Below are 26,061 nucleotides of genomic sequence, written 5' to 3' on the forward strand. Positions count from 1 at the left end.
CGTTAGCAGCTCTGTCTTTACAGAATAACCGTAAGTTGTTAATTCTATATAAACACAAAAACTTATTAAGGTCAACTTATAAAAAGATCATACAAGCTGCATAATAGAAATAGCCTCTATAAAATCCATCATCGCCGCGCTCTGTCACACACACACACACACACACACACACACACACACACACACACACACACACACACACACACACACACACACACACACACACACACATACACACACACACACACACACACACACACAATAAATGGTTCAAGTTTGCACCATGTGATTCTGCAGGTATATGCATGGCTTCAAACTGTGTTTCAGCAGAGATAAGAAGCAACAGTAGCTATCAGATGGGGGGAGAGACATGAGGGGGAGAGAAATGAAAAACTGGGGGAGTGCGTAAAGACACACCGGAGTGGAGGAGGAGTAATATTTAGAGGGAGGGGGAGAGAGTAAAAGAGGGAAGGGGAGAGCTGAGGCAGTCACCCAATGAGGCCTGTGCTTTTTGGTCCACTGAGGCTGTAAACAGGCAGGGTTCCCTGGTGTTTTGTGCTTGAGCAGCTCAACTGATTGGTAAAACTGTCTATCACACAGGCTGCTGCTCTCTGTCAATGGTACACAGACAGGGAGCACAGACGTCTGCCCTGCTGTGAATTCTCTCTTAGACAACAACAACAACTTCCCTTGATGTCTTCTGCAGGGAGACCTTGTCCAACTGGGTTTTCTTTTCTCCAAACTGAGCTCTTGCTGTGTTAGACACCCCCCTGGCATTTTATTAATCTTTACGTTGGCATATCACTCATGGTAGGGAAAATTCACCTTTACTTTTTGACTTATTATCATGTTACACCTAAATACATTTTACTTTTCTAACATTACAAAAAGGTATTCAGTGTGTGTTTTGAAACTGCCTGTTTGGAACTGTCCATTTTACAGTTTATAATAAAAAAATCTGAAATGAATGAAATCTTAGATATTATGTAATATCTACTGCATTGGGTATTAAATAACACAATGCAGCACTGTGTCCTCTTGTATAATTAGATTACCTTAACTTGCAGTATTTGCTGATGTTGTAGCAAATATATTGCTGTTGGTAGATGGACGGCAAATGGCAGCAGCAGTGAGCATTAGTTTACTTTCTGATACTTAATTAGCATCAGTGTCTTCCACAATAAATCTGTCTGCCTGCTGGTGGAACTGAGGGCAGGGTGGAGCAAAGGCATTACACTCTTATTTCTTAGCCTTAAGAGTCTCTGTATCAGTATTGCTGCAGGATTAAAGAAAGCTATTTTCAAAGTAATCCACGTGGTTCAGAGATAGCGCCCTATTAGTGCCCTACCACTGAAACATTCTTGTGTTTGTTTTCACCTGCAAACTCTCATTTCCGCCTTTCTCAAGTTTCTGACCATTCGGAAGATAAAAGAACAGCCAAAAGCAATTTAATTTGGTGAAAGTGATATTGTTTCAAACATTCTTCAGAGCCACATCGCAGCTGTGAGCGCCTTGAGCAGCAATCTGTCAGGTCCTGTTAAAATACATTACAAATCAGGTCACTGCCAGCCACAAGGCTGAACTACATTTTATGTGTGTAGCTATTTGAAAACATATTTAAAGAAAATCCTTTTGGAAGTTTTTAGCAGTATTTTCTTTGTAAAAGACAATTCTTCAAGAAAATTGTTAACTGATGGAAGTACCTCAATATCATCATCCATACTTAATTAATATATACACACAAACACTAGACTATAATCCACGTTAAATCTGTGTTGATTTTTGGCCACATGGAAGCAGCGCAAGTCATAAACATAAAGTAGATATAGTTAGCAACAGAGTTGTTTCCTCATTCTGGCCACCTGATTATGTAACAAAGTACATCTGTTTTGGTCTTCACCAAATACTGATGTAAACATCCCTCTCTTCAGCTGCTTGGCTGCTATAGATCTTTGTGACTTCCTCCATCTGACTCAACCAGCTCATTAATTCTAGGGGTTTGTTTTGAAGCTTATGGAAACATTTTTTTAGCATCAAGAGTCCAGCCTCGGATTTTTGTTCATGGTTCACTCTCTGAGCTGAATCTGACATTTCGCCAGGATCACAGGGGATCAGAAAAGCCTGAGCACACACACAGTGAAACGGGAGAGGTTACGTCACATGAGGACCTCTTAGCATCATAAAATGAGAACACCTTTCCAGCCTTATCCGTTTCAAATGTCACACTCAAACTCTTTCAAACTTTTTCAGGTTTCATGCATTTGCAGCCAAAGACATGTTCCTTTGCCTCAGATTCAACAGGTGTTTGGCTGAAATAAACTCTAAGGCAATTTTGAACATTGTATTATACTTGATGAATTGCTCCTGTTTTGTCAACACAGTGTTTTATTACTTTTTAAAAATATCCATGACCTGAAAATCCGCTTGGGTTCTGTCTGCAAAGTTGCTGATGTAGAATTGGTTTTGCTCGCACCTTTCGAACGGGTCATTCTCTTTATCATGATTTTTGTCTCCAGTGGTGCTTCCCAAGGCCAAGTTCTTTCTTGTATTTAAGTCTTATATGATAATGTGGACTAGCACTTTCAACATGGCAGTATTTGTGGGGGTTTTTCTATTGTCTACAACACCCACCTTCATTTCAGCAGGTTTGTAGTAGCGACGATCCTTGTCTTCATTGGCCGTGCGGTAGCCATCGCGGAGGAAACGTTTGAAGCCATATTTTCCCTTCAACTTGCGAACTATCTTGTCCAGTGTTTGACTGTACAGAGCATCATCATCCACGGCAAAGGCAGGATAGCTGATGGTTGGGAGCAAGGCTGCATCGGTGTTCTGCAGGTAGAAAAAGGTATCGGAATTACTATTGGGAAGGATGAATCCAATCAACACGTACTCTGAATGGACCTGAAAATGGCTGCCCCCCGATGGTCACCACCCAACCTGAAAGAGCTTCAGGATCTGCAGAGAGGAATTATACATGATCCTCAAATCCAGGAGTGCTAAGCTGGTATATAGTTGCACTAGAAGATGTTGTAATTGATGCCAGAGGTTCTTGAACCATTGGTCTTAATACTTATGTATTTTATCTTTTAATACATTTCTTAAATGTTGTAAAGTTCAGTTTTCAATACAGATTGATAAGTGGAAACATATTTTTTTAATAATATTGAAGTAAGTTGAGTCTGGATTCACTGCTTAAGAGGGAAAACCTTTGGTTATGAACAGCACAGTTGCCTTATTTAATATCAAGGACTGCCAAATTAAATTTCAATTGGAGCAATCGTTAGGAATGAATATTGTTATTAGCCCGACAAACTCTTATGACTGGTCATATAACTGGTCTAATACTCTCATTACATTTTGTCTGGTTACTCTATTAAGCAATGGAAATTAAACCCATTAAGCACCAGCTTCACTTCAAAGAGCTATGAATATTTAAGCTTTATTCAAATGCTAAAGAGCTTCCATAAATTACACTTGCTCTCCATGTTCTATATGGGCTCTGCTGTCTACGCGCTGACAGAACTAATAACAGCAGTGAAGTGTTTTCTTTGTGTCATAAACAGCCATGAACCAGTTTGTCAGTGTGAGATGTGTTTAACTGTTTGATGCCACTGTTATGTCTTGAACTATAATCTTATTTTTAATTTGCGCGGATCTCTACAGTTCATGGAGGAGCCAATTGCTGCTCCGTCTACTCCAGTTCTCGCTTATTGTTCAACTTCATGTTGCAACCCCAATCTACATGTTAACATCCTCGACAGCTGTGGCAGCTAACAGAACACATTTGGTGCTGGTATTGAATGGGTCTAGAATAAAATATTGTCTTACAACATTCTGCCATAGCAAAAGAGTTACAGATAATGTCTTGATACTTTGGTTCTCTTCGCGTCATCTGGTATGTTCCTCTCTCGCTCTTTAATACACTTTTTAACGTCAATCTCTACGGCTACAACGCCATGTCGTCCAATTACACTAATTTCCCCACACGCTGATGGCGGCTATTCTCCCTGAAATATTCAGCCCTCACAGTGAGAGAGTGGTGATCATTTAAGTGCCTGCAAGCGGTGGAGTGGAGAGAAGGGAATGACTTTTCTCCCGCTTTCCCTCTGTTCATTCTGCTGCCTTTTTTTAACTTTACCTCCCTGCAGCTCTGCCACCACTTGTCAACATGGAACCATCAAAAGCACAGGGATCGACAGTGTCGTGAAGGGCACCGTGAGGGAAATGCACCGTCCAAGTAGAGATATTCACTTGACGTATTGATGTTGGTAAGTGGTTTGTTCGATGTGTGAAATTAACCTTTTAAGATTTGGCATGTGTGTGGCAGGCTTCTATTTCAGTCTTTGATTGGTAGAGATTATGCACACAGCTGCTCCTCAGAGTGAAAGAGAGCGAGAAGGGGGGGAGGAGGTTGCAACAACATGCAATAGACAACATTTTCCAAGATCACACAGAGATCAGCTTACTAGCTCTGAGCCAAAACATATTTAAATAAACAAAAATATATGTTATGCAGTGATATAATTGTGTGACAGTGACAGTGTGTCTTTTTTTTTAAACAAGACAAAAAATGCTACAGTCCTTCCAGTTTCTACCTGAGGTTGTAGGCAGAGTTTAAGTTAAATGTTAACATCAGCTTGCTAGCAGGAATAACATCAACCATGTGAGTCATCTTAGATTAGCTTGATAGCTGCTAACATTTGCCAATAAGCACTTAAGTCTCTTGAGATAAATTAAAAAATCACTGATGTTAAACTCATAGCTGGAGTAGATAAAGGGTCGTAGGATCACCAGACAAAGTCAAATGTATCCTCTGGGCACTTTGAACATTGACCATTTAAAATCAATTTCACTGATGTTGCGATATTTCACAAGAAGATCTCATTTAGTCAGTAGACTTAACGCCATCGAACCAAGACTGTATAAAATCTTATGATAATGGATGTTAAGATATGGTCTTGACCAAAGTGAAGGAGAGGTTGTCCCTTAAGCCACTGTACAAACATGGCTTAAGATTTCAAATGTATTTTTACATTGTGTCTACATTTTATATAATTGCTCATTGTAAGTGATCTCTACAAATCTCGCATTGGACTCACATGGGAGCGAGACTCTCTGGGCAGCAGGGAGCAGAGGGTTTGCCTGTTCCTGTTGTGGGCGTCCAGGTCCACAAATATCACCGACCACGAACAGCCCTGCAGAGCAAAACACATACATAATACATCACTGAGACGGCTGAACTATTCACCTTTCACAGAGACAACAGAAACATAGGTTACATAACAATAGAGATTCAAATTTCTCCACAGAAATGCACAATCTTCAAAATAGAGCAATTTTGGCTTAATATGTACATTTTCTTTGCTGACAAACAGTTTTTGTTTTTACCATGATGTGTTTGAAAGACATGAGAAAAACATAATCTGAGCAAGGAGACTTGATGCTGCAGTATAGGAAAGTGATGACCTGGGCCAGCAGGGTCGGGACTAACTTCAGCAGAGGCAGCTGTCCACTGCTTTGGCAAGTAGAGCAACAACATTTTATTCTGAACATTCTGAATATTATTCTGAAACTGATTAGGAAGGCAGAGTCTGTGGTTGGCTCTAAGCTTGTCACCCTGGAGGAGGTGGTGGAGGACAGGATGCTGGCAAAACTGCTGGCAATCATGGACAATCCGTCTCACCCCCTCCACAAAACACTGGACAAGCTAAGGAGCAGCTTCAGCCACAGACTCATTCAACCCCGCTGCTCTAAGGAACGATACAGGAAGTCGTTCCTCCCAACCGCAATAAGACTGTACAACGCATATACCTCTGTCAGAGCCACCATCACACAACTGCACTAAATATACCTGTCTCAATTCCTCACTTTATACAATAATATTGTCTTTTGCACACTCTGTTTACATATTCTTACACTCATAGTATATCATATTATCTATTGTATCGCCAAATACTTATATTTATACCCGTACTATATATCATACTCTTTATATATTCTTTGTATAGATATACGTGTATATAAGTCTATATACACGTATTTATATATGTGTACATGTTGTTGTTATTATTATTATATTTTACTGTTATTATTATTATATATACTGTTGCTGCTATTATTACTATATACTGCTATTATTACATTGGTATAATTACCTTCATATATAAATATATATTATATACTATATACTATATATACTGTACTATTTTTATATACTGTCTAACAACAACATTATCATATTATCATATCATCAGTACTTACCATCATCTGCCACTGCACCTTATCTACCCATTTATCTTGTGTTTCTGTTTTTATTGTTTCTACCGCAATATTTTATATTTTATTTTATTTTATTCTATTGTATTTTATTGTATTCAAATGTACCGGCTGCTATGACGACTTAATTTCCCTTCGGGGATGAATAAAGTAATCTATCTATCTATCTATCTAAGTGTTTGCACTTGCATTTGTTAGCCCTCAACTGTTAAGGCTAACATTGGTTATGTAGCATTAGCATACAGCTTACGAATAGCTCCTTTGAAACCCACTTTAAAGTGCCCACCATCACAACTCACACCTCCACACATCAAAACACACTCTTTCACTGTAAGAGGCTGATCTTTTTGGGTTGCCTGTGTTATTGGAGTACAGCGTGGGAGTGCTTGAAGAAGAGTGAGTCAAGAGTCATCCCATCGCTTGAAAAGTCCCCATGTACAACAACAAAGTCATGCAATATAGTCAGCCTGTGTGTCCAGTGCACTTAAACAACTCATGGAGAGAGGGAGGGCGGCAGTTCATGTTTTTACTTAATCAGGCAAGTGCACTGTAAAAATGGTAACTAGTAATTGTTGATCTCATAAGAGTTTTCAAATTAAACTGACTCAGAAATAAGGCTTTGCAATATGCAATCTATAAAATCTTGTCTGTCCAGCAATTTTCTCTCATTGTTGTCCTTACTACTATTGTAAATCAGCACAACAAGGATTTGTACATTTTTGAGCAGATTTTTGAGTTAAGTTGGGCCAACTCAGTAGATTCCAGTTTAAACCGGTTTTAACGGCTCTCTGCTGAACCTGAGCTACGGACATTTTCTGGATGGACAACGACGTGGAGCCCACAACAATTTTGCTCAAGAAGGTATGGTAAGTGCGTTTTTACTTTCATCACATTAAATTACGTTAGTTCTGGCATGGACTGGCATGTTTATAGCACTTCTGCTGTGGTTAAATTTGTTAAGATAACCCGTTTTCAAGCTTCCTGAAGTCCCAACATCTGTGAGGCAATTTATTGATATACTGAAAGAGAGACTTGAACTTCAAGGTGATTTCTCACTACAGTTTGAGGATCCAGAGTTTGGAAATGCACTCTGCAACTTAACAGAAATGTCTGAATTACCAGCTGAGCGTGCAGTCTTGCATATAATGTGGAACAGTGATTCATGTCCACTTGACCAATCCACTAGTTCAGTCTCCTCTCAGGACACACTCAGTGTTCACTCTGAAGATTTTAGGCCTAGTTGGACTGATTCTATCCAGAGGAATTTAAGGCAAGTCACAGAGTGGCCATCTCCATTTCCTATCCCTAAGTTTGCATATGATGTGCAACTGAAATTGTGTAAGGCCAATGACACATATGAAAAGTCAAAGAAGGGCCTTGCAGTGACAAGAGACATGAAAAGGGAGATACTGGATAAAATTGCAAGGCAATTTTTGAAATCAAAAGCTACCCCGAGAAAGATGAGCTTGAGTCAGTTGCTGCTGCGCTGGTTCATAAGTATCCATGCCTGAAGGAGCCAAGTGGCATCACAGGCTATGATGGATGGAAAACAAGTATCAAGTACAAACTTGGAAACTACAGATCAAAGCTTCGCCAGGCAGGATGCAATGAGGTAAATGTGAACAGGAAAAGAAAAGAGGGGGGTGAAGATGACAGCCCGTTCACCCTGAAGAAGCCCAAACGTGGAGAGGTCAATCATGTGCCAGATTATCCACAACACCATGATGATTCTACACTTGAAGAGGAAAGAGTTGCTCTGGTTGATGAAATGAAAAAGAAGAAAAGGAACACGACATTGATACAGCAGAAGATGGAGCTGACGTTTTCCCTCAGGCGGAGAGAAGTCGTGGAGCGTCAGCCTATGGTATCTGAGGTCCAAGAGAGGTGGCCTGCACTGTTTTTGTCTCAGGAGGTAAGGATGTCCTAATTTATTTAGCAATTGTCTTATACAACTACATTGGCTTTTCTTGAAGAAGAACAGTATCTACTGGGGAAATGTGTCAATTCTGTCTTGCCAGTGTTACATTTAAATCTATGATCCATTTGATTCTGTGACCTGTCCTAATTTTCTTACCCTAACCATCTCACTCCTATGGAAGCCCATTTCTTCCAGTTAAAGAAAAAAAAATCCCCATGCTTAATTGAAATTGCAATTACAATTAATTACAATATTTTGTTGATTGTCTTGTTTAGATATCTGAAGAATTTCGGCGTATACCCAGCAAAGACCTCCTGGGGACTTTTAATGCATCTCTTGAAAGATTTGGACCTGGCCTGCTAAAACTCTACCGGACTAAGAAGGGTGGTTTTGGCCAAGAAATGGCCTCCTTGATAAACTCGATGATCAGGTGAGTGAAGTGCTCCTTTGCCTGGCATTTTTAGAAGAGCATGAATATACTTTCTTATAACAGACACAGAAAAAGATGTTGGCTGCTGTAAATACTACCTTAGTGAATATGCTTCAGTAAAAATGGATGTCCGCATTCCTTCCTTTGTGTTTTGGTGGCATTTGGTTTAACAGTATTTTAATTTGTTAAAGTAAAGTTGTGTGTGCTTCATCTTCAGTACTATAAAAGATTTCTGATTTTGCATTATGTGTATGTTCAGTACAGTACTATACTTATTGAAATACTTATTTTCCACTGGATACTCTTTAGACATTGTTACACACCGAAAGACAGCAGCACTGAGAGGCTTGCCCATTTTCCTCCGCGAGGATACCAAAAAGTTTTTCATGAAGTGCTTGGTAAGTACTAGTAACTGTAGCAAAAAGATAAATACTTCAGGCCATGTAGCTAATTCCTCATTCTCATGAGATGTTTTAAAGTAGTAGTTCATCCAAAATGGAAATATACACCTCCCCAGTGCAGTTTATCAGTGCAGTAATCATATTTCTCTGATTTGTTCATATTTTCATACATTGTTCACACTAACTTTTTTACAATTCATGTAAATCAACCTCCTTTTCACAAGTTCTACTTCTAAACTACTAAATCTTTTTTCAGCTATTACGTCAGCTATGTTGCCATTGCTTCATCAATTTTCTTTGGCTGTCAGGTTCCAGTGTATAGCTGCCCATTTTCTTCTGCCTTTTTAACATTTCAACTGTTTTTAGCCGTTATGAAGCCAATCATATCTCAGCCTACAAATTATACTTTTCAGCTTTAGCACGGACCTTCTCAGCATTCACACACATTTCTTCAGAAAATGCTCTTTCTAGTTTGTCAAGGCTCAAATGCATCTGTTATTTTTCCTCAGGACACTGACATTTTGGCACCAGTGCTGGAAGGGGCGTCTGTGGCCATCCTCACCATCCTAGATGACGAAGCCGACATCTCACATGCTCGAGACCATGCAGTTGTTTTGGAAGGGGGCATCGTGCTGCATGAAATGGAAAACCTCTCCTCTGCGTTCGCCTACCTCTTTGGCCTTCTATATGCCCTCAATATAAATTACCCCAAACAGTTGAGGTATACATTTGAAGCCATCCAGACTATCTTTTTTGAGCTTGGTGGCTCTCGGTGCTCCCAGCGCACAAGATCTTTGAAAACAAAACTTTGATTTTGAATACACATTGTGTATGTGTTTGAATACACATTGTGTATGTGTATGTGTTTAAATATACATATTGTTGTATGTGTATGTGTTTAAATATACACATTGTTGTATGTGTATGTGTTTAAATATACACATTGTTGTATGTGTATGTGTTTGAATACACATACACAATGTGTATGTGTCTAAATATACACATTGTTGTATGTGTATGTGTTTGAATATACACATTGTGTATGTGTATGTGTTTGAATACACATTGTTGTATGTGTATGCAAAAATGTTTAGTCATTCAATTTGATGTTGCGAACTAATTTGAGAAGAATGTTTTTTTACAAAGGCGCTTAACCCGCCTGTTCAAAAATATAAAGAAATATTTCAGATAACATTCAGCTGTACTGTGTTTTATTTATTATCTGTTTAGCATTTTATAATAATAAAATTACAGCAACATACATTTTTCTTGATTTATACAGATAAAATGTATGTTTATTCAACAAGAATATTTTTGTTTGGTGCATCTAGGAATATATGCCATTGAAGGGATAATTGTACGTTTATTCAACAAGAATACCTACGTTTAAAGGAGGTTCAAATGCATGACATTGAGGGGCATAATTGTTTATTAATTCATCAAAAAAATCTGCGTTTGGTGAAGGTAGAAATACATGGCATTCAAGCAAGAATTTCTTTATTAGTCTCACATGATTATCCTAATTAGGTGAACAAGAAGATCCAAGTTGGCAGAACTCTTTGCAGAACTTGAAAACCTTAGTTAAGTCAACAACAGCAGGCAAAAGTTGAGAAAACTCAAAAATCTCTTGCATCATGTTGCCTTGATATTTTACGTTTTCTCAACTTTTTCTTTTTTACAGTGTGGTCAAACCTGGCCCTTTCATCTTTTGACATACACCACGCACATAACATCACACATATTGCCATATTCGCACACATTACTTATACCTTTTACTCCAATGTTGCTGCATAGTCAACACTTTATATCACACATCCCAGCTCCCTGATTCAGTTCGCACAGAGACAGTGAGTAGACCTTGGTAACCTCTGGTAACCACGACAACGGAGTGCACGTACGACATCTTCATCACGCGACATTCCAAGAGGATGAGGCACTGTCCCGTCTAGATGACGCAGCCTCCATCTTGTTTCGACCAATCCAAGAAGAACCCCAGTCACGCCCAATATATCAATATATAATCTATGTGCGCACTCTGTTTAAGCGTCTTTCTTCCTGTGTAGCCTTCTGCATAGAACTAGAGACCCATGCATGTTCAATTGCTGGACACCGCGTTTTCCTGACCTGTGACCTCTGAATAAACTTGCTTAATTTCAACTTGAGAACGACGACTCCTCTCCTTTGATTTCCACACGCAACACATCCCTCCATCAGCTTTGCCCACATAAAACCAACTGAGTCAATTTCTGCTACCTACTAAGGAGTTTCTAATGTAATGCTAGATACATTATGTATGAATATTGTCAGAGTTTATTTTTGTCCCTGCAAAAACAGGTCTTGTCTGGACTTTTAGTCAAATCAGCAAGCTTTCTTTTGGTAGTTGCATAATGCAGTGGATGCTGGCCAGCTATGAAGGCAGCTGCATGACACATCAGTGAAGTGACCCTCTCAGAGAAACCTTTCCTGCTGTTACTGCAGCACAATGTAAGAAGTACGGTTTTCCTTGAATGTGTGCTCAGGCTCTGGTTGCATTCAGTGGGTTAACGTTTTCTTTATGAAGCAAAACTGAATATTCCAAACTGTCTTTTCTGTTGGTTAACACTTTACAGTCTCGTCTGGAAGAAGTCATTTATATTTGTCAAATTTTCTATTTATTTTGAGCTTACCACACAAATTTTAAGTTATGAACCTGAAGTGTCCATCTATTCATCATCTGTACTGCTTATCCTATGCGGGTCCCAGGGGGAGCTTGAACTAATCCCACTCAACATTGGGCGAGAGGTCATGAGTTTATCAAAGGGCCAACAAATAAACAACCTTTCCCTCTCACATTCCCCCCTTTTGTTGTTGTAGTGTCTCCAATTAACAAAACCCCAATCTGCATGTCATTGGACAGTGGAAAGAAGTAAGAGTACCCAGAGAGAACCCACACAGGCACAGGGAGCACATGCAAACTCTGAAATTTGAACCTGGATTTGAATAAAACCAGGACTCGAACCGCGAACCTTCTTGCGTTGGGGCTACTGTGCTCAACACTGCATGCTGCTATTGAGATTTCCAAAAGTGACATAAAAAAATGTTTTGGGTCGGTTGATCTGCTTCTTGTGATTTTCCTTTTATTCTGCATTTCTGTTGATTTTAAAACACGAAACACACTCACACTCCTACCTCGATAATTTTTACAACAGTGGCAGTGCCTAAACGAGTCCAGCTGTTTTTAAAGTACTTCTATGTATTTTAGTTTTTTTAAAAAAAAGGTCATATTGATAAAAACAGTTCCATTAGGAAGGGGGGTTCTGAAAACTGAACTGCATGGCACTCTGGGGACACATACTGGTCAGGAAGATGGATCAAATATCAACAAGAGGTAGAACAAATCAGAACCACTACTACCTACTCAAGGGATTTAGCCCTCGCCAATCTTTAATGAAAATGTGATTACAATATGAGTCAATTATGAGCCACCATGATCTATTCCAGCAAGGCATCAATGACAATGCTGTTATTATAGTATATAATTAAAGTTGGAAAGTTGAATTTGCATTCTCCTTTCCAAGACCATATAATGACACAATGCGTATCAGCTTTCTGGGCAGTGATATGCACAAATTAAACTCAAAGATTTATGTGTGCAAACAAATCTAAACTATTCTAGGGGATTATAAATAACTATGGAAAAAGAGGACATCGCTGGATTGAGGAAGGTGTGAGTCCGCTCGACTGCATCCCTGCTTTTTGACTGTGTGAATTAGGTGGCAATCCCTGGATAGAGAGTGTAACCTGATTAGATTGTCCATCCGTGTGTATACACAGCTAAAGCTGAAGAATCCTCCTCTCCCAGAGATGAATTTAATACCCCCACTTTGACTCATCGGCCCGCATATCTGCCATCTTTGCATCGGTTACTGTGGCTCGTGAGGATCATGGAAAATCAAAACTTCATAAACCGATGGCTGCCTGTCGATTGATCTAGTACAAATGATACATGTGTCACACATCCACCAGAGTCTACAGCAGGTGTAACATGTGATAGCCGACTTCATAATGTGCTTAATGTTTTAGTTAAAGGCTTTTGGGCAGGGGGGGTATGACTTGGTGTTGGAAGGATGAGAGTTACCTGGAATAGCAAGAATGATAGTGATAATTTATAATCAGGTGAATAACTTGAAGCACTTCCACTCCCACAGAGGGACAAGAAACTGGATGACACACACACACACACACACACAGACACACACACACACACACACACACACACACACACACACACACACACACACACACACACACACACACACACACACACACACACACACACACACACACACACACACACACACACACACACACACACACACACACACACACACACACACACACACACACACACACAGACAGAGAGTGTGGATCATGGATCATAAAGCAGCACTTACAAATGAATTCTGAACTGCACTCGATGACAGAATCTATTTCCAGGCATGGTTAAAGCCCATAACTGTGCAGCTGATTAGAAGAGAAACACCAACGCTGACTTTAATATGCACTCATCCTCATGACACCACACCATGTTCAGAAGCATTAGGTGGCTTGAGAAGCCAAGTGGAGAAAGTGGAGCCAAACTGGAGAAAGAGGAAGAAGCAGAAGGTAAGATAATAGGAGGAGGCTTGTTTAGTGGAAGGCTTCTTTTTCAAACCTGTTAGCATTTGTAACAAATGTCCCCCGAAGCAAGAAAAAAAAATTATACATATGCACTAATGGACATTGTACAGCAGAGCGGGAAGAAACATCAACTGTGGGCATCACTCAAAGTCTGCAGAAACACAACCAATTTGCAGAACCAAACACAATGTAAATGAATCTCCTGATGGTGCCAAAATGTTGCATCCATACTAATTATGCTTCAGATGTCTACAGCCATGCCTTTCCATTCATTGACCTACTGAGGGTGCTGCATGCATCAAGCATCTTGTTGAGGTACGGAGCTGTAATGAGTCCTCTGCAGGCCTCTCTTGAATAAGAAACTAGGCTGTCTAACTAGAATGCGATCTTGTGTCATGAGACACAACTAGACGAGACACAGGTGAAACATACGAGGAGTAGGTTAATTATTTAAATACCTGGTTTCCAAACAGGTTGAATCCATTGATGGCCTCCAGAGCAGCTTTTGCCAGACCCACAGAGCTGCAGAGAGAAGAAACTGATTTCACTGATTCAGATATACAAAAATATCTTACATCCATGACAACAATTCTTATGTTGTGATGAGGGCAGTGATATGAACCAATTTAAGTGTCCTTAAATTGTCAAAAGCCCCCAAAGTAAAAAACACTCAGGATGATACTTGTCTCCTAAATTGCTATGAGCTCAGATTCATAAACCTGAAAGGTCTGAGATTGAGTTGCAGACTAAATGTGAATCAATTTCACTGTCATTTTGTCTCCCTTTCTACCCTGCCAATATTTCCCTGGAAAAGAAAAAGGGGGAGGTAAAAAAAAATTGAAGCAAACTTGGCGAAGACTGGCAGCAGATTTGCTGACATATCAAAAATGGATTCAATGCCATTAGTGAAGCCTGAATCAACGCTTAAAATACATTGGGTGGTTGGGTTATTCAGCCTGAAAAGATCTCCGTGAAAGTAGCCCTGTAGAAAGCTCTGATCACACACATGCACACACACACACACACAGGAACATGGCCAGTAGTGGCCAGTGGGGCTGCTAGCACCTCACACAGAGATAGAGGACATTTGACGATTCGTCAGGAAACAGGGGTCGTTTTTTCTGTGGACTGCCAAAACAATATGATGCTACTCTTACAGTCAATGCCTTTACATACAGTACTATCAAGGTCGTATTGGGTTGAATGCTTCATTTGCTTTCTTTGTATTTGGGATATTCTGTGGGCCCCTCTTGCCAAACACCACATAATGTCTTGTCTCTTGTACATTGTGTATGATCCCTGTTTGCCCAGGTTTGCTGTGTGACTAATCAGCACAACAAGATGTTTATGCAGCAATAAATGGAATGGCCCTCAGTTGAGCCCATACCCCCAGTCCCATTAAATTCAATCAGGCCGCAACACATACATATTGATTTGCTCACTGTATGTGATTTTTTTCATCAACTTCAATGAATCAATCCCTGGGAAATCTGTGAAAATGGAAAATGGAAAACGACCTATCTCCCAGTGTTAAATAAATAAATAACACTATTCAAGGGCTGATCCCCTGATTCTTATCCATGAAAAAGTGTAATGGGTTCTTCCCTGACAAATACCACATATTTCCACAAACCTTTGAAGAAATCAATTTAGTTGTTTTTGTAAAATATCTTAATTCTACAAAAACAGACAGGCGTGAAAAACACAAACTCTTTTGCAGAGGTAATTAAGATTTGCAGATAAGATAACAATGTTACAATGAGACAATTCTGGCAGTCATGAGTCTAAGGAGAATATTACCTTGACTATCTGTCCAGCTTTACGCCACTTCATACTGAGTATGTCAGTCATTGCATTTAGCTCTGGACCAAAACATAATTGTGTTCTTTCACACTCACAGCTCTTATATCATCGTGTCATGCTGTGTAGTAGATAGCTACTCCCTGTGAAAAAACAGATTTTTACACAACTGAGCATTTAGCAACTAAAGAGACAGATATTTCTCTCTGGTGTTGGTTGAGACCAAATGTTGAGCTAAAAGAGTCAATATTTGGCTTAAATTAATCAAACAGGAGTGAAAATGTTGGTCCGTAACTAGTGCTTGTGTAAACAACCAAATATTAGTTGTTCAGCATTTCAACTAATAGGCTGCAGATGAACCAGTTTTGTGTTCATAACTTGCTTCCACTAATCCCAAATGGCAACAATAAAAAACAACAAAAGAACAAAAGAAGAGTTACTGATGGTCTAAGATTGACACTGGCATATTAAAACATGGTCTAAGTCGATGTGGGGAACATGCTCACTAAAGGTTTCCCATTTACACATCAAACAGACACAGAGCAACATTAGCATTCCTTTGGAGTAGTGCTTCTAGCAACCTGACAAGTGTAAGTTAATTTTTCACTCTAGGGTTTATGGCCTGAATTTATGGAGGGAAATATGCTCAACTGGGTTTATTCGCTATGCTTACTAACTTTGTGTGTCAGTTGTGTGGTGCTTAACAGGTGCTTCAAGATGGATTTATCAGTTGATGCAATTCTTTTATAAAGCACATTTCGTAACAAATTAATTTATTATACTTTACATTTAAGAAAAATACATACAATAACAACTAACATATGCTGCACAGTTGCATAGCATTACCGATGATGAAGATATAGTATGAAAACATACTCATGATACATTGAGACGCAAACACACAAACACTGCCCCAACCAGCCCCAGCAAACACACACACTCATTCACACTAACATTGCTCATATTCTTTAGGAAAAAGAAAGGTTTATAGCCTTTTAAAATGCTCCTCAACAAGAGAGGATCAAAATATTGTCTAGTTCAGGACCCAATGTCATTAAAGTTAAAGTTGTCTAAAGTCAATACTATGACTCATTAGTTAGTAATACAATTACAAGAAACCATTTAAACTGTTCTGGCTATGAACAGCACACTTTAAACATCATAGAGAGGGCAACAATAGCAAATTCATCCTGATTATTTTAATTGGGCTGTTGTAAAATTGAAATTAAAACACTATCATGAAATATTCATAAACATATGAGCACAGTCCTGTTTAACTAATTGTAATAAAATTACATTTATCTCATTTCAACTTGAGATATTTCAGTACAGCTCATGATTATGAGATTAGATATGTTACTTTAAATAAACCGCTCCAGTCTGTATGTTTGACCGAGTGTGGGGATAAACATGACGCAAAAAGCAATTTAAATGATTGATTTGATTTGATATGGATAAACTACTTCTCTCAAACACTCAATATGAACACATCCAGTCCTGTTCTCGTTTTCTCTTTTTGTGCCCACCGGCACTCTGGGAGTGGAAATGACTGCTCAATTTGATTATTTACATATCCAATTTGCATGGCACCATTCTGTATCTGTCCCTGCCCCAGTTCACTATTTGCATTTTTAATCATATTATGCAACTACGTGTGTAAGCTTGCTCAGTAAAAGTGGAAATCCAGAGCATGACTGCGAGGGAAAGGAAACAGAAGAGGCACAAGACACAGTGGCTGTACATCACATTGAATTTGTTATGTTTTCTTGAGGATATCTTGGCAAGCTGCTGCCAATAGCCTTGAATTGCTGGAAAAAAATAACTGAAACATGCCTTCTCCAGATAAGCAGTGGTAGAAACTGAGGATCCTTATCATGACACTGGGGGAGTGAGAGGCCTGTTCGTCCTTGGAAGATGAATCAGTTCCGACCAGGTAACACAAACTAAATGTAATTCATTGGCAGTGCTGGTGTTTTAACAAGTGGTCAGAAATCCGTATTATCATAGAAGTTAATAAGTCAAAGTATTGATCCATCACATTTTACCTCAATAAAGCTTGAATTACTCATTGATAGAGGTTATGTAGTGAACAAAGTGTGTATGTAATGACCTTTCCATCAGTACATAAACACCATCCCTACACACTCATCTGATGACCCCCCCCCCTTTTTTTTTTCATACATACAGCATTTGCTGCTACATCCCTTTGCAAAAATATTGTTACCTACACCTGGGAGATTATATTTGAACCCCTATTTTTTAGTTGGTTGGTTTGCAAGATTACACAAAAACTCATGGGCTGATTATTATGAAGCTTTCAAGTGTCAAGTATGTGGAATGGGTACTGTGTGCTACTGCATATCATGCTGGTTTAGATATGGGCTAAGAAAAGTGTAACTTATACAGTTGTTTTATTTTTTAATATATCGTATTGGGTTTACGGTCCAAAACTTTACCTATAGTTAATTTATTTCTCTGTCACTGTTGTCAGCAGCATCATTTTCATTTCAACCAGCAATTTACCAGAGTCAATAGGGATAGTGAAGGGCAGCCGAACAGCCAGATATTTCCCTCAGGAATAGGTGGAGACGAGTTAGTATTGGTGAATATTGGTCTTCTTCCATCAGGTGTACACAAACACCCCCACAAATGCTCAAGCTGCGCTGTGTCTATAACTTTCCCCATATGAACTTTATGAGGTAACTAGAGGGGCATTTAGAGAGCATACCTCCGCAGAGGCCCAGCAGTCTCTTAATGAAACCACATTTAAATTTATTAGGCCAAATTTTTATTTTGGATCTGCACAAACTCATAAATATCCAACCTCTATATTCGATGATTAATTTCCTGAGAAATCAGTTAAAATGTTGAACGCACAAAAGAGAGTGAAAGAATTCCAGAATCTGCCCCCTGCTCCAAGTCTACACCAAAATGTATTGGTTTCTCTTTCTCATTTAAAGAAACTGAAACGGAAAAAATTAAATTTATTTGGAGGTATCCATCAGTTAAAATTAAGACCAAAAAAAAGCTGTTTAAAAGGCTCAGTATTTGTTTTTTAATTAACACATTTCAGTTGTGATATTCTTGTTCAAAGGGAGAATTAAAATGCCTTTCCTTTTCAAAACAGATTTACTTTTTGCTTTCTATAACAAACAAACAAAAAATAAATCTGCATACGTTATCCTGTTATCCTTCCCCCCTTCCTTCCATTTACATCCTCCCTCCCGCTCACAGTAGTTGAATTGACTATTTATCCATTTAAACATTGTGTTAAGGTTAGAGAGACATGAGAGAGACGACTTCCCTCCTGTTGTATTTGGCATAGATTGTTACCTTCAGTTTATTTTTGAAGACCCTCCTGCTATCACATACACCCACATACACACAAACAAACCCACATACAAACACCCACCCACACACAGACACACACCATGGGCATGGGCAGCGGAATCTATGAAACGCTAGAATTGTTGTAAAATGTACAGCAGTGACTTGTGACACTGTTTTATAAAGCCTCGGGAGTATATTCACTTGGAATCCATGTTTTATTTAGTCTTTACAGCACGCTTGCCATCTGCAGTTAGGAGAAAATAAAAAAACTATTTCGGTCAGACCGTTCCTGTAGCTTCTCTGTGATCCAAGTATTGTTTATCTTTTATCGACAGCAACGCACGCTGGTGAGTGGTGAACTACACTGAGGCAGCTGGCAACAGGGATATAGGCAGCCTTGGTTAAGTGTTTTTGATGTTACAGATACTGTATGCCAGCAAAGTCTTCCCCTCAGAGTGACTGCATATCGGCAATTCCCAGTCATTCCAATATGTACAATTATTGATGTGTGTTTGTGTGTGTGTGTTCCTGAGTTGCTGAGCTATTGACAGACCTCGAATGCAGCTCAGTGCTGCCATTGTTGTATTTGCTGCCTCGTTCCCACATGCCGTAGTCAGGCACCCTGTAGGCCCTCTCCACACAGAACACCAGGTTCTGGATGAAGGAAACCTGCACACAGAAAACACAAATCAAACACGGGAAGGCAATAAAGACTACCTGCATGCAAACATACATCATCTAAGACAGACACATCTTTTGCTGCAGCTACACATAACATGCACAGTCTCCTGTACATGCACATACAGTAATGTGCAACCTTTGATATTGATATGGGTTGAGGCGTGTGACTCTCGCTCTCATTGGAAAGGTTAGTAAAGTAGACATGAAAGCCGATTCCTCATCAGCGCTCACGCTCAACCTTGCCCTGCAGCCACATACGAGGTGTAATTAAATAGCTATGGCTGCAGCATGTGTAGCTTTAGCATCGTTGTCTCATGAGACTAAAGGGACACATATCACAACTTCATTCCCTTAATGGCAGATTTTTAATATCAGTGAATCACCCTTTCATTACAGACTCCAGGCACCCATCAGCAGTGTCCTTGATTCCATCACTTCAAAAAAAAAAGACAGTGGACTCATGATTTCTAAGATATAATTAACAAAGTTGGAAAGTTTCTCGTATCTATCATCTTTCTCACATGGGCTGGGCTGAAAATACAACTCAAAACCTATGTGAACTTCCAGAAAAAAACATAAAGAGAGAGACATGGAATGTTTGATGACCTAAAGGCCTTGAATGATTAAAAAGACCTGAAAGTAGCTGTGTGTTTGTATGTGTGTGTGTGTGTGTGAGTGTGTGTGTGTGTGTGTGTGTGTGTGTGTGTGTGTGTGTGTGCCCGACTGATGGGAGATTTAATCTAAAATGACAAAGCAGGGGAGAGAGAAGAGAGAGATGATAGAGTGAAGGAGAAAGATGGAGAGAAGCAGATAGAACCTGTGTGAGGATTTAAATAGGCCAGATTGTGAAGGAAGGAGGGCAGGGAAGGGAAGGAGGGATTTAAGCGACGAGAGAAAGAGAGAAAGGTGTTTGCTCTGCCTCTTATTTGGGGTTTTATGAGGAGTGATTAACTAGGGGAACTTTTTAGTATCTTAATGGTATCTTAATGAATGTTACTGCCCATCAGCCAAACAAGGCTCTCTGTCGCCCTGCGGCCAGAGCTGCTTTCTTTTGGAGGGTGTTTGCACACATTCTCAATGACCATCATCTTATGAATATAAAAAAAAAATGCATACATCTGTATAATTGGAAAAAAATAAACAAAAAACCACAAAGATGGTGATACATGCAAGCTAATGAGACGCTCCATTTCATGCTGAATGAAACTGAAAATGGCATCTGGAAAGAGGTTGATAGTGCATCTTCTAAGAGAACATGCACCAGCCTTTCTTTACCACCTCAAGGATAACAAAAATAAAAATACTGCAATGCAGCTTCCAGCTCAGTAAAGTAAACGCCATTGGACCTCACAAGCAGTGGCACACAACCAATAATAATGCGATGAGTCCAAATTGAATGTATTTCTGTGGGACAACAAATCAAAAGTCCTTTTTTTTGCTCAGTGGATTTGATGTTTGCTCATACAATGGTGGGTGGCGGAGGATGATGGGTGGTCAGACTGCTTTAGTTGGAATTACACAACCCAATAAGTACTGTTTAAACATGCAAATTACAGCTGCTGCAGAAACAGGGCAGCCCTCAGACAACAATACAATATGTCAACTCCTTTGCCATCACTGATTGAGAAATGAAAGAAAATGAGAGGTTATTGAGGAGGGGTTGTGTTAACACAGTGAAGACAGTCCTCCCATTTATAAGTGCTCACTGGTCACGTCCTGACTTTCTTAAGATAAGGCCCAATGTAGAAATGGTGAACTCCATTACCAGCAGCACAAACTTTGTCGCTCTGTAGCAGTTAGTAAATCTGCAAATGAGCCGACTATAAAAACGTGACAGAATTAAGGAAGTTTTTTTTTCAGTGGGAGTCATGAATAAAGCTGGTGTGCGGCCAAATAAGACGTTACTGGTTGGATTCCCAGGAGAACATTAAAGCCCCCACAATGAAATCATCGAAACGTTTCCCTGTTGAAAGTCGATTGAGCATCTCAGAAAAAATATAAACGTGAGCCGAGCTATAAAAGTGAGATACTGTCCCCTGATCCTACATTTGTGTCGGCTCTTGGATATCTCGGGGGGGTTTAGGGTACATCTAACTGGTTTTATAAACCTCTAGGTCTCCCTTTATAGCAGCCCAGTTGGAACCTCAGGAGGTGGCATCACACTTTTGTATGTTTGTGAATATCAGTGGGTCTAAAATTAGTTTTAGTGTAAACACTGTTTTACAGTGAGACAGGATGAAATCAGTGAATTAAGAGAAAAACCAACGCAGACACAAGGAGAACATGCAAACTCAACACGTATTGGGGGTTGGACCAAGAACATTCTTGTGACAGTCTAACCACTTCACCACCGTCCTGCCAGACCATGATTACGCAATCTGTAAAACTTCTGACAGTATACTCAAAGACAGACAGTATACTGTCAAGTCAAGTAAGGAGAAATTAGACTAAAACGTCACACTCCACGCTTCCTGAGTCTAAACTGTAATAGTACTAAATGCTCATATCAGCATTCTAATGAAAATGCTAACATGCTGCTATTTAGCAGGTACAATGTTTACAGCTTTCTCCATTCACGAATGGTGTGATAGTGTTAGCAAGTTTATGATTAGCAATAACAAGTCAAGAACTCATGATGCTTATGGTTATGCCATTTTTCTTGCAGGTACTTGGCTTATAACAAGATAGACAAATTTTGATTTTGACCTGGTCTTTCCACTAAATAGATTCCAGAACAATCCATCAAAGGTTTCACCCTACCGGGATCAGGGTGCCTACATGAGTTAAGATATGTCAGCTTCAACCAATGTTGTTGAAAGACACTGACATTGCTTGAGCCACTATACTGTACTAGCAAGACTAAAAACACTTCCAATTCAGCTAAATTACTTATTATTATTATACTTATTATAAAATGATGTCAGTGGTTATACCTAAGATGGACAATGATTGCTGCTGGTAGATGGAACAGAAAAAATCACATAAAACCAACAGGTCAGGGTGTAAATCCATAAATCAATCACCTCAGCAGCCATTTAAGTGTCTTGTTTACCTCATCAGTGTTGTAAATGATCTGAAGGCCAGAGCAGATCATCTCCACCAGGTACAGCAGAAACAGAGAAACAGCATCGATCTGAAGCAATAACAGAGAAAAGGAGAGATGAGATACCAACAAAAAAAACTGCCATTTGTACACTGTGATATTTCCAAAATTGCCAATACAGTTTTTTTTTTATTTCCTACAGACTGTATGTAGCGACTGAGGCACTAGCAGTATATTAGCTATTAGGCCTTTGGCATTGGATTGGGATCATCAATAATCCAATTCACTTCACGGTAAACTTACTGTAAAATAAATAAAAGCCAAGAAATGATTGGATACAGAGTAAGTGCTTAACATTTATACAGCTTTGAGGATTTCTGTGTTTTCCTTTGTCACAGGCCAGTAACCCTGTGGTTTTATTCTGATTTTCACCATACCTCTATTGATTTATTGGCCACCATCCATCCAAAAATCACACACCAAATTGACCTCTGTCCATTGCATTGACAGAATAATAAGTCGTTTAGTTCCAATTTAATGCATGTATGCCAAGGTCAGAAGAATTGTTTATCCTGTTGTCCATTCATCTTTAGCAAGGGTCACTTCTCATTGAGTTTCTTTTCTCACCAAAGCCAGTTCACTTATTTCTAATATTGTTAAATCAGACTGTATATAAAGATGAATGACATGACTGGTCCCTAAAATTGAGCCACAACGTCTCGATCACCCCCTGGTGGCTCGCTGGTGTATAGGTCATAAACCCTGCCACCTCCATGTTAATGGATGGGACATGAGGCAAACTAAAACATGAAAGAACATGCCAATTTTTTTTGTTGTTGAATTAGTTATGCGCATGTGTACGTGGGACCTTGCTACGTAAAATGGCTGTATTCATATAATCCAGGATATTTTTAGCATAATTTATGGGTCGTGTGGAGAAGTGGAGACATGTAATCCATCTTAATATACAGTCTATGGGTGAGATTCACTCTTTGAAAACAACAACCTTACATATGAGCACTTCATCAGGATAATTCATTGAAGTGGATATATACACATACATAGTAATGCATAATCCAAAACAGAACTATACACTGTTTACATACAGTTGCAATCAGAAATATTCAACCCCCCAAAAATTTTAAGGATTTATCAATTAAAGTAGACAGAATCTTGTTCTTTGATCAAGATTCTGCTTCGGATGCCTTCTTTATGAGTTGAGTGATAAAGAAAATCAACACGATGGAAAATGCATGATGTAGTATTTATGTGTAGCAGTATATTTTGTTAAGATAGCCATGTCACAATTATTCAACCCCTATTTAATATTGTTGTTTTTAAAGCTGTCTGACAGTTTTTTTTGTCCTAAAGTTGAGTTGAAACATTATTAAGCCTTTGGGAACCCTATACTGATCCTTCATTTGCTTCAGCTGTGACGCATATATAAACCCCACCCATGAAGGTGTTCAAGGTGAGTTGCAATCATGGGAAAGACAAAGGAGCTTACACAAAAGCTGAGAGAGGAGATTATTTCATCACACCTGAAAGGCCTTGGGTAGAAGAAGAATTCCCCAAAAAATTATATTCCAAGAGACACAATTGGGAACATTATAAGGAAGTTTACAACTGATGGAGCAGCTTCAAACATGCCTGGCCGTGGAAGAAAGCCCAGCATTTCATCAAGGACCCTCAGCAACTTAGTCAGAACAACTCAGATAAATCCCTGTGTGATTGCAAGACACCTACAGGATGACCTGATGAAGGCTGGTACAAGTGCTGCAGTGGCAACTATAAGACGTGCACTGAATAATAAAGGACTTAATGGCCGGCTCCAAGACGCACTCAGCTCTTTTGACCACAAGCAACATCAAAAGTCGACTAGAATATGCAAGGAGGAATTTGGATAAGCCTACAGAGTTTTGGGTGACAGTTCTATAGACGGATGAAACCAAACTGGAACTGTTTGGACGTATGGACCAGCGGTATGTCTGGCGTGTGAAAGGACAGGCTTATGACCAGAAGAATACCATCCCCATAGTCCAGCATGGAGGTTGGTCAAAGATGATGTTGGGCTGTTTTTCTGCGGCAGGAACTAGCAATCTTTATTGTGTACATGGCATCATGGATTCACAGAAATACCAGGCCATTTTAAAGAGGAATGTGATTCCTTCTGTTGACAAATTGAACCTTACAGATCATTGGACTGTCCAGCAAGACAATGATCCAAAGCAAAATCTCCAAGTCAACCAAAGCTTGGTTGAGAAAAAGATCCTGGAACATCCTGGAGTTGCATTCACAGTCACCAGATTCAAATTTGATTGAAAATCTTTGGTGGGATTTAAAGAAGGCAGTTTCAGCATGGAAGCCATCAAACATCACTGATCTAGAGGCTTTTGCACTTGAAAAATGGGCAAAGATTCCAATTAAGAGGTGTAAGAAGCTTGTCCGCACTTACCGAAAACATTTTTTAGAAGTTATAAAAGCTAGAGGATGCGCGACAAAGTACTGAAGCTGGGGGGTTGAACAATACTGCACATGCACATGTGTTGAAAGAGTTACATTTTTCATTTGAACTTCAAAGTTAAGTCAACTTCTGTTGTCAAAATAACTAAAATACGCATCAATAAATATCTTTTGTTGTTTGATGAGGTTTTTTTTGTCATTTATTGTCATTATCTGTCATCCACATCACTATAATGTCTATTGAGGTGAGGGGGTTGAATATTTCTGATTGCAACTGTATATGTAAAGGATTTTTTTGTTGAAGGATTTCTCCATATGTCTGCTCAATGGCTGACCTGCAGGTGGTGGTAGTCGCTGTAGGAGTGAACCTCGTCACCGGTGTCTACGTCGAACACTGAGTGCAGACACTTAGAGGGGCTGGGATCCTGTTTAAACTGCTCCACCTGGTAAAAAGAGATGCAAAGACAGAGGAGAGGATCAGAATGAGAGGTTGAGGGAAAGCAGTGAGCAAATAAAAGAGAGTGAGAGACAGGGTGTAAAAAACATCGTGACCTGAAGGTGCAGAGAAAGACACAGACAGAAGACTAAACTTCAAAACAGCCAGATCTTAACTCAGACAGCCCAGGGTCGTACTGAGGTCAGCAGTCTGATGGAGTCAAACAGTCACGGGCAAAAAAATAAACCAAAAGGCAAGTAAGAAATCAGAGATAAATGCACACACAATCAGCTACACGGGCAGTCTGCTAGAGCAGTAGTACTCAACCTTTTTTCAGTGACGTACCCCCTTTGAAGAAAAAATTCTGCCGAGTACCCCCTAACCAGCGCAAAGCATTTTTGGTTGAAAGAAAGATGTAATGTGATTTATTAAGCCTTGTAACTAGACACATTCAAATTTAAAACTCCATCAATGTCCATAACATTGCTCATTTGTAGTGGTCTCTCTTGAACTATTTCGAAATAAAAAGACATAAAAATAACTAAAGACTATTATTATCTCAATATAAATAAAGATTTGTGCACCTCAAAATAATTATCAACTTAAAGTGAATTCTTTTGGGAT

The 26,061-nt window shown here is 39.3% G+C and overlaps 1 protein-coding gene across 8 annotated transcripts in view; it reads right to left on the reverse strand.

Moving 5' to 3' along the window:
* The window catches only part of phkb (phosphorylase kinase, beta), a 106,334-nt gene that overhangs the window by 55,618 nt on the left and 24,655 nt on the right, over nucleotides 1–26,061 (reverse strand). For all 8 annotated transcript variants that reach the window (XM_062389986.1, XM_062390020.1, XM_062389993.1 and 5 more), the window contains 6 exons: nucleotides 25,337–25,444; nucleotides 22,548–22,628; nucleotides 19,368–19,483; nucleotides 14,143–14,206; nucleotides 5,100–5,195; nucleotides 2,632–2,829 (listed from right to left, as the gene is read on the reverse strand). In XM_062389986.1, the coding sequence (XP_062245970.1) occupies nucleotides 2,632–2,829; nucleotides 5,100–5,195; nucleotides 14,143–14,206; nucleotides 19,368–19,483; nucleotides 22,548–22,628; nucleotides 25,337–25,444 (663 nt within the window). The remainder of the gene's footprint in view (nucleotides 1–2,631; nucleotides 2,830–5,099; nucleotides 5,196–14,142; nucleotides 14,207–19,367; nucleotides 19,484–22,547; nucleotides 22,629–25,336; nucleotides 25,445–26,061) is intronic.

Source organism: Platichthys flesus, chromosome 1, assembly GCF_949316205.1.
Source record: "Platichthys flesus chromosome 1, fPlaFle2.1, whole genome shotgun sequence".
Lineage (NCBI taxonomy): Eukaryota > Metazoa > Chordata > Actinopteri > Pleuronectiformes > Pleuronectidae > Platichthys > Platichthys flesus.